The following is a 14,853-nucleotide window of genomic DNA, read 5'->3' as shown; positions in this document are numbered from 1 at the left end:
AAATTGTGTAACCAAATATAACCTTTCTGGACTCTTTTTGTATCATCATATTTCCCTCTAATTTTCAACTTAGCAAATATATGCAATACAATGTTATTTCAATGAATAAAGTGGAAAAAGAGAATGAACATGTGATATTTGGTATATTATACCTATCTTTAGTTGATTTCATGATTTAAAAATATTTTTCACTTTTTTGAGATTCATGTCAAGTTAAATTATGACAAATAAATAACCGGAAAAAGTGTACAAACATTATTTACCTAACCTAGGCAAGAGAATGAAAGTGAATATATCGAGGCTACCTAATACAAGTAGCTAGCTTTGACTACCTTAAACCAACAGAATATATTTATATTTTGACAATTATTTCAAAGTTCGAAGCAGTTGAATAGAAAAATGTCATAATTATTGTATGCTATAAGGTAGGGGCTAGGGTTTTCTCACCGTGACATACACACACATTCTCGAGATTCTGTTTAATTTCAAACTTTGGTACTATCGATCTCCATGCATAATTTCCATGCACACACGTTCTCAATTAAGGAGAAACAAAATCACGCTTAAAAAAAATATTATTTAATTGATTTTTTGGTAAGAATTTGAATGTCAATTTCATAAAAGTTTGAAATAAAGTACATATTCTTGCACTAAATATACTAGCAATTACATTTATTTAAGAGTATTTGAAAAAACGTAAACACATATTAAAAGAAAAAAATATTGATTCTCCAAGTGTACAGAAACAATATCAAATTACAGTATAACTTTAATATATGCTACTCATAATTAATTGAGAAAATGTTTGATTATAATGAAGGGAGCAAGAATCATTTTTTTTTTCTTTCAAATTACAGTATATCACTTTTTTTACTACTATTAATTTTTCCCTTGTGATGATATTATATATATATATATATATATATAAACCAGGCTTAGGAGTTGGGAGTTTAGAGAGAGAGATAAATTATTGATAAATATAATTAATTAAACTTGTCTTTTGGCTCAACTGATGAGAAATAGCTGGAATGATTTTGATATGCGTATATATCCCAGCATGCTGCCAAAGCAACAGACAAACGAGTTAACAAGTTCCAAATTTTATAGATGTACATCTCTACAAATCACAACAAATATATTATGTAGACCTCATTTAACTTAGGTGACCACATTTGCACCCTTATTTTTTAAAGTTAAATCATCCGGTAAATATTTGAAGTCAAATTCGAGACCTCAGATTAAAAATGAAAGAAATTTTCCTACCGATCCATCACACCCCTCAATCGGTTGAGTCAGAACAAAAAAACAACATACGGATTGATTAGAATGTTTAACTTGATCATTAGCTCTAAATGATTTTGGCCAAATCAGTCTTTTCGGAGCTAATGAACTAATTCGCATAGAAAAAAAATTAATTACCCAATGAGTAAATAGTAATCAGTATCTTACTTCATAACTTTGAGGGAATCCAATTTGGACGCCCATTTAGGAGGGGGATTATTTAAAAACATATTACTACATATAATTATTTATTTCAAATATATGAATGGTAATTAACCTGCAAAACATAAATTTATAGTATATATATTGATAATGTAACAACAATAACAACAAAATAACAATAATATACCTTGTGTAGTCTCATAAATTGGGGTTTGAGAAAGGTACATATATCTTATCCCTACCTAAAAAATAGAAAAACTGTTTTCGATAGACTAAAAAAGTCTTTAATAATGTCAGTGTATATATAAGTTAAAAAGCTTGGTTTCTTGGAACTTTCTTAAACATACCATTATTCCATGATTCTTTACAGATTCAACAACATGCGTACAAAATGATACATAAATCAAACAGATCTTTTCCAAAACTTAAAGAGTAGAATCAAGGAGAAAAACTAATAACTACTCCAAAATCCAATTATGATGGCCATCTTTTTCACTGCTAAAAAGGGAATTAGCAACGGAAAATTTTGTAACTAAACAACAACATCAATCCTTAATCTTATTTAGCAATGGATTATCAAAAAAATTGTATTAGCTACAAGCAATTTAACGACAGATTAACAACGAAACTGACTAATGTCAATTTTCTTTTGGCAGTGTTTGATCAAGGCATGAGCAACATGATGAAGAGAACAATTATAAGAAACAAAAAGAGGTACTAGAAGTGAAAATAACAACCAACATAATTGAAAATTCTAAAAGATTCTGAATATGGCAGTGAGCCTAGAGAGTTCACAGGTATGCAGTAAGCAATTGAACATTCAAAGGAAAATAAATTTGTAAAAAGGCAGAAATATTTCTACAAGCAGTAAGTAAACACAATGGAGGAAAAAAAAGGCTGACTTGTGATTGTCAAGTCCCTTTTAACAAATCTCTTCCAACATTCAGTGGTCCCCACCCTTTTTTTTCTCTGACAATTCACAAGATCTCTCAAAATTACTGCTGCTTTCTCTCTCTTTTCTCATGAACATTGAAACTTTTGGCCTTCTTCCAACTTCATTTTTTCTCCACACTCTGAACATTGTATCATTCCACTATAGTGAAAATCATTGAAATAACATATCCCCACAAGTATGGACCTTTTGAGTAATTCACTTTAGAATGTGTGCGCAGCACACATAACTTTTTTGTGCATATGTGTATATATTTTGAGTGAAAAACAACAGTTGAACTCAGATCGAGTCAATGACTTCCACTATAGTCGCTTAATCCCATGGCTGAACCAGAAATGTTACCTAACTTGGCTAGCTCATTTTTCGATAGAAAAGGCCTACTTTCATTCCCTCCTACCCCGAGAAAATCTCTTGTTAAACCTCCTTCAATTGCTTCATTTCCACTAAGATTCACTTGTTTTCCTTTGTTGTTACGCGGCATCAAATTGAAAGGATCTGAGTTCTTTCCACTTGCATTACCTTCTAATGAACTCGAATTCATATCCCCGAACAACAGCCTATTTCCTTGATTATTCGTAGTTGTTGATGGAGAGTTCATCATTAAGCCGTTAAAATTCTGATCATGAGCAGCAAATTGTCCTTGTCCATTGGTTTTAGAAAAAGACGAGCCCATTAGCCCGAATCCAGCACCAAAGAGGGACGAATTGCTCCTCGTTGATCCCATTTGGGCTGCTTTTTGTAAAAGTGCAGTAGCCGACATATGAGTAGCTGGTGCTGTTGTTTCATTGTGATGATTGTTGTAGTACATTGAACTTATTGTCTCCGACATATTTCTTTTGTTCTCTTCTTCCTCCTTTAGCAGTACTCGTGAAGGAAGTTGAGACGAGGAAGAGCCAATTCCAGAATCATCACCATTAATGAACCATTGTTGATTATTGTTATGTGCCGCGATTTGGACCAATTCATGATGAGGCAAATTGCTAGTAGTAGAGCTTGACGATGCTACTAAGAAATCATTACCAGCTGGATTCGGATGCATATTATTGTCCAACCAAAGCGGTATCCTTGGTTTTTGTCCATCGACATTATTGAGCTGTGGTTGATGATGATGACTAATTGCAGGGTCCAATCCAAGTCCCATAAATTCAGGCCTAAACAAATTAGAACCAAATTGGGGATTTCCAGGATTAGTATTGCCAAATCCCCCATTCAGCAAAATTTCATTTCTGAAATTCAGATTTGCTGTACTTGGAACTGATGTAAATCTTGCACTTTCTTCCGCTAACGCATCACAAAATGCTCGATGTGTTATAAAGCTGTCCTTTCTGTTCAATTTTTTTCAAGTTAGTTGCATTAAATTACACATTTTCTGCATTTATTTCCTCAATTGACTAATCTTAGGACAGTCCATTTATATATATATATATATATTCTCTAAAGCAATAAATGAAAATAATAATAATCTATGCTTCATTAATCTGGTACCTGGAGAATAGAGTTCCACAGTCACATTTATATTCCCTTGTGCCACAAATCTTTGTATGAGCTTTCCAATCAGATTGAACAGCATATTTCTTGGAACATTTCTCACACTTCCACTTCTTCTCGCCATGTTTTCTCGAAAAATGTTTTTTAATACCTGTTAAATCTCCAAGAGCTCGCGATGGATCATGGTGGATACACGTCTTTTCGGGACAAATATAAACTTTCTTCTTGATCACTTCATTTTTGTTCCTTTGCTTTAGCTTCCATGGCAAGTTGTGACCTCTTCTGTGGAGCTGTAAATTCTGGTCCCTCTGAAAACCCTTGTTGCAGATTTCACATATGAATCGATTCGTCGCCATCAGAGACTTTGGTGATAGTGCTATCACTTCTGCATCTGGATCTGTTAATAAACATCATCAATACCATCACCACCACCAACAACAAACAAACAAATAAACAAATCAATTATGACCAAAACAAAAAAACTTCAAGAGAATAATTTTGTTGATATATATATATATATATAGTAAAAATTGCTAGCTTACCTGGTTTTCCGGGGAGATTTCTTTTTCGTTTAGCAGATGGATTTGAGTTAGGGTTTGGATTATTACTACTAGGGTTTGAGTTTGGATCTTGAATGAAAGCTAATGAAGAAAGTCCGTCATCAGACATCATTTTTGAGAGCTGAGATTTGGAGTGTGAAGAGTTGGAGAAGAAGGAAGATGATGAGTATAAGTGAGAAGGAACCAAAAAAACAAAAAGAGAACAGCTCAGCTTTCAGAAGAAACCAAAGATTTTGCTGAAAACAGCTAAATCCCAAGTTTACACAGTATAAGGTTTTATTTCCAAGGAAACTAGACAAAAACAATGGTTACAACTACAAGATTCCATCCACAGACTATTTCTTCTTCTTCTTCTTCTTCTTACAGAGGTTTTCTGCTTGAGTGTTTAGCAGCTAAAATACTACTACCATACAATAATTTTCTCCTTCTCTCTCTATCTCTATCTCTTTTTTATTCCTTATCTCACACGGCTTTTCTCCCTATAGTCGGTTAGACATAGACTCAAGTGGACCACTTTCCTCCCCCCACCCCCACCCCTCCAAATCCCCGGTAAAAAGCTTGAGTTCCACTTGAATACACTAATCAGAAATATTTCATTTTATTTGTCTGATTTTAACTTGACAATGAATTTAAGAAAATAAAAAAAAAAGCTTTTAAATTTTATTGTTTAGAACGGATTAAAACATATTAAATATATCATATGAAAAGTTAAAAGTAACATAACGCTAAAAGAGTCATTTAGTGAAAATACATTTTCCTTTTAGTTGCAATAAGCAACAATTAAGTTAATGTGAGGGTGAATGAAGGGAATAAGAGTGTGAAAATTGTGGCAACAGTAGTTTTTACGTGCAGATGTTTGAATTTATTTTCAACTGAAATTCAACGATTGCACTTTAGAGTACTTATGTTCCTTTTTTATGGCGTTTTCATAGTGACGCTGGTAGTTGTCACTCACAATATACAATGAAGAAAAGTAAAAAAAAAAAAAAAAAAAAAAAAGAGAGGAGAGGATCAAAAAAGGGGGATGCCTTTACAGCCATTGATAAGGTAAAAATGATTATGCCATTATTGGATTTTGGACCCTTAATTGATTACTGGGAAAGAGAAAAAAGGATTGGAAAAATCCAAAAATAAAAGGAGAGATAAAGAGAATAATGCATATGCTCCCTTAGTACGATGTCGTCCCGTGAAGTCGTAGCTGGAACATATTATGTTGTATTGAGTGGGAGAATTAGGTGGGTACACTGTGGCCCCATAAATCTTCCCTACTTACTTTTACTCACTCAATCCCAAATTAACAATTACGTTCTATTAGTTGATTATTATAAAAATAAAATAGTTGTTTCATATTATTTGTTCATTTTATTAAATTAAAAAAAATATATAAATTAGTTTTTTTTCTTTATTACTCTTACGATTAATTCTTTTTGAAAGTATTTATATTTATTTGTAAAATTCTCAAAAAAAGATTTAAGGGGTGAATTAGAAAAATTATCTTCTTATTCATGATTTTTAAGCATAGTGCAAAATGAAAAGTGATAATTTAATATGGGACGAATCAAAGATTGTGAATTTGTGTCATTAATAGAGTAAAAGAGGTGAGCTTTTAGGAAGGGGTAAAAAAAAAACAATTACTTTATCTCAGAAATATCATCCCAAAATAATTGTTATTTTAGGAATTTAAGGAAAAAATTGACAATTATTTTTAATCATATTTTTAGAGGTCATTTTGGTTTGGACAATTTTTTTTTTCTGAAATTGATTATATTGTGATTAATCATGTATGGAGGAGTTCTTCTAGTATTATTTCTTATTATCTGTTTGTTTTGTTGTATAATTTTAAGACGAAATTGTTTGTTTACAAAATATCTTTCAAACTCTTATTATTTATAAAAAAAAATTAATGAAAAATCTTTTAGAGAAAGAACTTCGTTACTACTTAACTTTTTATTTGAAAAAAGGATTTAAGGGACCTTAGCTTAGGGGAGGATTTTTGTCATTTTTATTGTTTTATCAAGTTATAACTAATTTCAATACTAGTAGTCCACCCTCAAATAGAAATGACTTATCAGATACGAATTATGATGTAATTTATTCCACAATTAGTACTAACCAAAGCAATACTAAATTTTTATTTATGACTATCTATGATTATGTTCTGTGCTTGTCAAACAGTACACTGAAAGACCCCTTAATATTAATAAGAATGCAAGTATTTAAGAGGCATAAATCAATCTACTTTTACTAAATAGAGGTCACTTGGTAAATTATAATTATTTAATTTTTTTTTTAATAAGCGTGAAAAAGAACTAAAAAAAATAAAAATTAAATGAGATATAAGGAGTACTCTTTATTAATTTTAAGTTAACCACTTTTCTTTGTGAAGTCATTTCTTACTATTGGTTTTTTCTTTGTCTTCTAATCGGGGAAGGAGAAGGAAAAATAAGTGACGTAATTATAAAATTGGAAATCAAATTTTCACCAACAAATTGAAAGTATGATTGGTTGTCAAGCAATCAAGCTATTAGGATTTTCCGTTGTTAATATTAGTCAAGGGAATGTATTGTAGTTTTTTTATATGACATTTAAAATCTAAATTTTGGAGTTAAGTTAGACATAATAGTTATATGTTCATAACAATTACGTATATTCCTATATATCATTTTTAGGTAAAAGAATTACTACTATTATTTAGAGAGTTAAACAATTTTTCATTTCCATATATTTTCTCAAAATCTTTTTAAATATTTTGAACTATATATTAACTATATTAATTTATAAATAGTACTTTTAAAGAATATCAATTTTATTTTAAAAACTTAAAATGTTTTATATCTCATTTCAGATGGACAGTAAACGTTTTCACCTTCATATTGTAAATCTCTTCATATAAATTATGATCGAACGAATATAAATTACAGTTTATTTATTGGATTTTATAAGAAGAAATAGGATCCGATGTAGATGGACAAGAGGTGGCTTGTGTCTCTTGCAATGTCTGCTAGCTAATTGGACACTATATATCCAACAACAATACCACATCCGTTTTTTCAGATATTGGTCGTCCCTTTACTTTCCGAAATCAAAAATTGAAATTTATAATTGTTAAATTTATCATCGAACTTATAATTAATTTTCGCTATTGAGTTTGAGTTTGTAATTAAATATTTTAAAATATTTAGTTAATGAACTTTTTATTATAATTACCAAAACTAATTAATTTTTTTTTTACTAAATTCATATTTAATATTATAATTTTATCTCAGCCTCAGCCTCAGCCTCAGCCTCTACCTCTGTATTGCGAGGTAGTATATAGTATATAGTATAGTAGTACAAGTACAACTTTTTCTTTTAACAAACAGAATAGTGACGGATGGTGATGTTGAGCTAATAATTATAAAGAGTTATCGTTATTGAAATTAAAAAAGAGAGATAAATAAATAAAATAATTCATCATCTGACTGAGTCACCTCACCAGAAAGGCAGAAACTCTTGCTCTTTCGGTTTTAGGGTCCCCCTTTCTGCTCTTTTATTTTTATTGTTGTCCTATACAACACCAGTTACTGCCAAATGCTAATGGACCATCCACATCTTCCTTTTTTTTCCAACTTCCTACTATTTTTTTATTTTATTTTTTATCTTTTACCCCTTGCATCTATCTTCTATGAGTATATCTAATCACGCGTTTGAACATACAATATGAAATCACGACTTCAAATCATTATTTAGATATGTATAACTTTATATTATGGTTTTGAGTTTTAAAGAAAAAATTGATCTGTAAAAAAAAAAGGAACCATTATGTTGAAGTGTGCAAGAAATAGACTCATAGTCGATATAAAGAGATTGTTTGTACTTTGTGAAAGAGTTATACTAAAGACTAGCTAGTTATATGGAGTTTGTTTATTTGAAACTTTGTAATTGCGTACATCTATTTATAAAAGAAATAGGAGATATGTGATTATTTGATGTGATGTATTATAATATTTTGATATCTTATTTATGAACTATAGTTGAGATTTTTTTTTTGAAAGATTTCATAACTTTACTGCATCTAATAATGTCTGCCAATCTACTAAATAGGCACTGTTATTATCACTAAATGATTGTAGTTAATTAATGAGTTTAAGTTATGTACTCCCTCCTCCATGTTTTGATTTAATTCAAATTTTATTTAACTTTGAAGATTAATTACATTAACTTTTGAAAAGTGAAACTTGACAAATATTAAGACGAAAGAAATTCTTTGTTAGTATTATAATTTATTTATTAATTACATTATCAGATTCTCCACGGTAGAATAACTGTATTTCTTCCCATATATGGCAATTACACTTCTCTATGTTCTGTTCACCTAGATCTTATTTGAATTCTTTTACACACGTACGTATCTTTTTCTTTATATCAAAAAGGCAATGCACGTGTAAGATTGGTATATACATTTAAAAAATAAATTTTTGGCTCCAAGTTAAGTTTACAAATTCGTTAGTGATAATCGTTAAAACTTATACAAGGAGGATAAATATCAATTATTATGGAATTAGGTAAAATTAACAATTTATTATTAGAAAATAACTATAATTTAAAAATATTATAAAAAGTACAATATTTGTTTTTATAGCAAATCCTTCTTCTCTCTCCCTTGCCTCTCCTCCCTCTATCTCTTTTTTGTTTCTCTCTCTTGCCAATAAGAAGAAATTCATTCAAATGTATTATATATTAATTGTAATAAATCAAATATAGGTGAGAGTATTGTATTTTATTTCAATAGTATTCAAAAAAAATGTATTTTATATTTTTGTATCAATCGTATATGTATTCATACGAATACAATATGCATTCATCCTCTATATCAAATGTATTTATATCCAATCAAAGAGAGGATGAATAGTTGAATATAGTTGTATTCATTGTATTTGAAGTACAATTTATACAAAATAAATAAAGAATACAATGCAACATTAAATACAGAATACAATTCTTTGTATTTCCAATACAATTGATATAAAATGAATACCTAATACAATGCAAAATAAATACAAAATACAATTGGCTCTCCTCACTCTCTCGATCTCGCTCGCCTCTCTTCTTAATATATATTCATTTTGATACAAATAAGTTTGTATTTGTATTGTTTTCTCCAAAATCCGCAAAAAATACACTCTCTCTCCTCTCTCTCAAATCTTATGTGCCTCTCTACTCTCCTAAAATTTTGCTATTATTGATAATTAAGTAAACTATAGCAATAAAGTGTCTAATGTTTGCTATTATTGAAATTTCCCAAAAATATAAGTCAGAGGAAAGCAGTAAAAAAAATCAGGGAAAAGCCAATATTTCAGTTTTTATTTACCTATAGTACTGCCAACATCAACTTTAATATGAACCAAATGTACATATATACTAAAAATTCGATAGTAAAGTCACGAGTATTTTTAATAAACAGTATGTGCACATGCAATCTGAAATTTTAGTTGCAGGTTTTGCACATATCTATATAACCAAAGGTATCTCTATCTTTTTTTCTTTAAATAAAATGATGGAAAATAAGCTTAAGGGGACCATAGTTTATAGTTTATTACCCAACCACTTTTGGAATTAAGCTATCGGAGTTTACTATTTTGGAATACATGCATGAATTTATTAATTGAAATTTTTTTATATATATAAATTCCTTGTGAATACTTCAAGAGAGGGACACCCAAACAAACCTCACCTAATCTCATACCCTTATGATCTTTTACTTAACCCAAATTCTCTTGGGAAAGCCAAAAGTATATTACGAAAATGACTTGACCTAGCAATACACTCACCCAAACCATACAATTATTAAATTTTATTTAAGTTAACGGACCGTACAAAGTATTATTTACACTATCAATATATACATCTAATTTAAATTATATAAATTGACAGTATAATTTTCTTAGCGTATATCATTTACTATGTTTTTATTTGTAAATTACTCCTTAGTCCTTGCTATACTCTTTAGAAAGCTAATCGTTGTTGTTTTCTAAATGAACTAATAGTGTAAAAAAGAAATTATGCTTTCAAAGTCATCAAATTATGTTTTATTATAGTAATTATAAATATTTTTTTACACTATCAATATACTTAACATGTAGGAGTAATAGATAACTAGTTTCGTTTATTATGTGTAGTTAATTCAATATTTTTCTATTAGATATTTAATAACGTAAAAATAATTTTTACAGTAAGCATATAGAATAAGTTAAAGTGTAAAATGAATGTGTGTATTTTCAACTAAAGACGACAAACATGACATTCCTTGGACCGGAGAAACAATTCCCTCCCATGTTCTAAAATAAATCAAACATGTTTGCTACGTTTTATATTATTTTGTTATCTTTGTTTGGTATCTTGTGTTTGGTGACAAGACATGGAAAATAATTCTTTCTCACATGCAACTTAATAAACATATATAGACCTTTTCAATTCAATATAATTGGATACCTTTTCAATTATTTGTATTTACTATACTCTTTTAGCCAAAATCACTATGGAAGTACGTACGTAGTTGAAACTTTTCACTTCCTTAGATCAGTTCTATATTACAATTAGTCTAAGATATGCTTTATTTTGTAGTATTAAATTTTCTATTAAATTATTCAAGCCTAGTTTTTCCTTTGTCAAATTGACCATCCAAAAAAAAGAGGAGGTATGTTCATGTTAAAAAAAGTTTATTTTTTTAATGTCGGTAAATTTAAAACATCTAGTTAACTTGACACACGACTAACTATTTGTTGCAAGTCTGATATAATAATCGGGAAAATAGAGTTAATAATGCGTACTTATAACTGATATGATCTGCAAATTAAAGATGCTGGCTGGCGTAGGATATAGACAAATAAGATGGGGTTAATCAACGATCTATTTTTTATTCTGATGTTTAGTTCTTTCAAGTACTGGTTCCAAAAGCCTATATAATCGTAGGCTTTTGACTAAAAGATTTAGGGAAAAATGTTGTCAATTATTGTGTATGCAGGACTTTGTAATGTTTCAAAATATTTTTAAAATAGATGAGTACACTTTTTAGGTATATCTGTACAAAACTATCAACTCTAAGAGTATTTTTGGATCAATATATGGACAAGATCATTTTTTTGGCCAAACTCTAAACGAATGACATTTTTATTCATTTCACATTGTTTTAAAGGGATTTTGACCCTTTTCCAATTCATCAATACTCGATTGATTAATATGAGATTATAAACCTACAAAAAATTGTCTATGCCACTTTAATTTGTTTCTTTTTTATCCAGGTTACTACTGCTCTAGTGAGGTATTTCCTATTTCAATTTGTTTGTCTTAATTTTTTTTTAGTTAATTTTAAAAAATGCATATATATATATATATATAAAATCCAACCTTTTAATTATAGTTTTTTGCCTAACTCGTTTAAATCTCAAAATTAATACAAAAAGGGAGTACCAAATAATAAAAAATAGTGAGTACAATTATTTCTTCTCATTACTTTGATATGACCCTGGTCTAATATATTCAGGGAAAAACTTTCATCTAGACGAGTCCAAAGAGCTGACTAAAAATTACTGACTTGACTGCTTATATCAATGACTTATCAAATTATTACTATTTGATTGGGTGCCACATATTTTCATCATAATACCATTATTGAAGCTGCCAGTACTGTTGCGTCCAAATGAATAAATTAAAGCTGAAGATCATCAGAAAGCTTTTTTCATTTGGGGCCATACTTTGGATGAAGCCATGTGTTCATTCAAATTAGACTTAACATTACTAGAAGAAGCCCCTGAGAATATGGACTTTCAACTTGTGAAATTCCCAGACAGTGGTTGTTTCAATTGCTGTGCTAAAAAGTGATTAGCCCGCGCTATTAATATAAAAAGCTTTTACCACAACATAAAATAAGAATCCATTCACTCCAACTTGTTTACAACTTTTTGCTTATCTAAGATCAATGTGAACGCGATGACCTGTGCTATAGCCTACTATTATTACTTGTATTTTTAGCTTTTAAAAACCGATGTACATCAGCAAGGATAATCGGACCTACTCTGTCTACAGGACAATGAGAATGGCATCGATGGTGAAGTGTCCATAACAAAATTAAGAATATCTAATGCAAATAGACAAAAACAGTAAGTAGAAATTAATCAAAACAGCCTCACTTCTTCTGAGCAGCCTTGGTGACCTTGCCACCTGTTGGATCTTTCTTGTCAATGTTCTCGATAACACCAATAACAACAGTTTGACACATGTTACTCACAGCAAAACAACCCAATGGTGGGTACTCCGAGAAGGTCTCAACAACCATTGGATTTGTGGGAATCATCTTAACCATGTTGGGATCACCATTTTGAAGAACTTGAGCACCTTCTCAAGTTCCTAGCCAGACAGCATATCAACCTTGGTCAAGATCTCAGCAAACTTGACGGTAATGAGGGAGGTGTAGCAACCAAGGACAGGGGCATCTCCGTTTCCAATCTGGACACGATGATTCATGCTGATGACCAGGGAAGTGTTGGAAGCCCCCTTTGGCTGGGTCATCCTTGGAGTTGGAAGCCACAAAACCATGGTTGAGATCCTTAACTGCAACATTCAGCTGGTTGAATCCAACATTGTCACCAGAAGTGCCTCCTATAGACCTTTGTGGTGCATCTCAACAGATTTAACTTGGATCACGTTTAACTTTTTTCTCACGGCCTTGCTCTGGACTCCATCTTGTGATTGTTCTCTCTTCAACAATATAATTATTTAAGCATGATGGAGAAGCTGCACAACTTTGTTGTTGCTCAATATCGAGAATTAATAATGTTTTCGCCACACTACCACAAAGACAAAGAGTGCAGTGGAAGTCGGACCAAACTCTTAAGCGACCATTTGCATTACCATCTTGTGCTGATAAAACGAGCACAGCATATTCAGAATGTACCTAAGCAGGATGATGACGATAGGCAACAAAGTCTACCCCATACTGAGAGCCCGATCCAGTCACCCAGTTCTTACTTCTAAGGTGAGAAAAAGCTTTGAATAAGATAGGAAAAGTTTCCTTCTTGGATGTCATATGCTTCCATAACTCATCATTATTCAGTTCAGTGTCATTGTGGTCAACAACCTTAATGCATTTTAGAGAATATTGAAGGTAAAAAGCTTCTTCCATGGAGAGCTGAAACCATTGCTCATTCTTTTCTGATGTTACCCTAGGTCTACCAAAACATGCACGATTGAGGAGGTCAGTTAATTCTGCATCTGCTTTAAGAAGCACACTCATACCAGAAAGCAGTCCTATGGAGTTTGAGCTGATCAGAGAATATTGGAGCTGGTTGACTATTTCTGAAATGGGATCTGCAAGAGCTTTAACTTGTGCCCCTTTTCCTTTCCACCTCGACCCCATTATTCATGTTCACAACAAAAAAAGGAGCTCTGAAATCACGATACTCTGATTTTCACCTGTTTGTTCAACCAACATAGCAACTAAAAGAGTGTAATGAACCAGTTACATAGTTATACAACACATTATCATTAGCAAAAAAAAAAAACACTAGGTACAAAGTTTCAGAAGTATAAAGTAAATTGCATTTTGCCACAGCAGGCATAAATTATGCCTATAAAGTTACAAGGATTAAGAGTGCGAAAATTCTTTTAGTATTACAGAATTCATGAAGTGCTGTGTCTTATTATGTCCAACATACTTTAAATTAAATCTATGAAATGGTAGTTCCAGCTTCATTCTAGGAAAGCACTTTGTCATACAACTATTGACAGAAACTACGCAGTAAATCAACTGAAATGATCCAAATAAAGAATCCTTTATGATTCGACGATCAGAAAGCAATTATATTGCACATTTATCAAATCATAACAGAGACAAAACACTAGGTAATTCTTGCATCTGTTTTAGTTTTGGTGAACAAAGTTATTTGTATGTAATTAGTGGAGCGCAAGCAGGCCCACACACCATTATCAATTTTTTTTTGAAAGTTGTAGATTCAATTAGGTCTACAAATATACTTAGAAGATATGTAGGTTTTAGAAGTACAAGTATATCGATCGAAAGAGATGACTATGTACTTAGATTAATTGAAAGTAAATAAATGAGGAAATGGAGCTTACCTTTTGAAATCCAAAGTAGAGGGCTCCTCTCCTCCTAAACACAAGCCGCCAGAGCCCAGAAGATGGACAAGCAAATCAAATAAAGTTGAAGAGGAGGATTTGTGAGTGTTTTTACCTAAATGCCCTTATCTTTTCGTACTAATGAACAGGTTTGTGTCTACTCCAATGAAACACCACCGTGCTGTTAAATCTAGCATTCCGAAGCCTTAAAGTCAAAAATTATTTATATGTTTGATTGATGAAACACCAATTAAAATAAATCGTAAAGTTTATAATAAACCATCAATTTGATTTCAT

The 14,853-nt window shown here is 30.9% G+C and overlaps 2 protein-coding genes and 1 pseudogene across 2 annotated transcripts; all 3 read right to left on the bottom strand.

Annotated features, from left to right (window-relative positions):
- Positions 1–2,167: 2,167 nt before the first annotated feature.
- On the bottom strand, positions 2,168–4,911 carry LOC125873081 (zinc finger protein BALDIBIS-like). Its single transcript, XM_049553945.1, has 3 exons — positions 4,426–4,911; positions 3,881–4,280; positions 2,168–3,720 (listed from the first exon to the last, which is right to left on the bottom strand). The coding sequence occupies exons 1-3, from the start codon at positions 4,553–4,555 to the stop codon at positions 2,685–2,687; spliced, it is 1,566 nt and encodes a 521-aa protein (XP_049409902.1). The 5' UTR covers positions 4,556–4,911; the 3' UTR covers positions 2,168–2,684.
- A 7,696-nt stretch (positions 4,912–12,607) lies between these two features.
- LOC125872389 (elongation factor 1-alpha-like) lies at positions 12,608–13,362 on the bottom strand (annotated as a pseudogene).
- Positions 12,804–13,918, bottom strand: LOC125874123 (tRNA-splicing endonuclease subunit Sen2-1-like). Its single transcript, XM_049554947.1, has one exon. The coding sequence runs from the start codon at positions 13,835–13,837 to the stop codon at positions 13,376–13,378; it is 462 nt and encodes a 153-aa protein (XP_049410904.1). The 5' UTR covers positions 13,838–13,918; the 3' UTR covers positions 12,804–13,375.
- Between the last annotated feature and the right edge of the window lie 935 nt (positions 13,919–14,853).

The sequence above is a fragment of the Solanum stenotomum genome, chromosome 8, assembly GCF_019186545.1.
Source record: "Solanum stenotomum isolate F172 chromosome 8, ASM1918654v1, whole genome shotgun sequence".
In the NCBI taxonomy this organism is placed as follows: Eukaryota; Viridiplantae; Streptophyta; class Magnoliopsida; order Solanales; family Solanaceae; genus Solanum; species Solanum stenotomum.
This window is presented reverse-complemented; position numbering and strand designations above follow the sequence as displayed.

What these genes read in the sequence shown, in the direction of transcription:
- LOC125873081 (XM_049553945.1), bottom strand. Translation starts at nt 4,555, where the DNA reads ATGATGTCTGATGACGGACTTTCTTCATTAGCTTTCATTCAAGATCCA. An exon ending in AAATCTCCCCGGAAAACCAG is followed by an intron (nt 4,281 to 4,425) that starts GTAAGCTAGCAA and finishes GTTTATTAACAG; the next exon opens with ATCCAGATGCAGAAGTGATA. An exon ending in TGTGGAACTCTATTCTCCAG is followed by an intron (nt 3,721 to 3,880) that starts GTACCAGATTAA and finishes AAAATTGAACAG; the next exon opens with AAAGGACAGCTTTATAACAC.
- LOC125874123 (XM_049554947.1), bottom strand. Translation starts at nt 13,837, where the DNA reads ATGGGGTCGAGGTGGAAAGGAAAAGGGGCACAAGTTAAAGCTCTTGCA.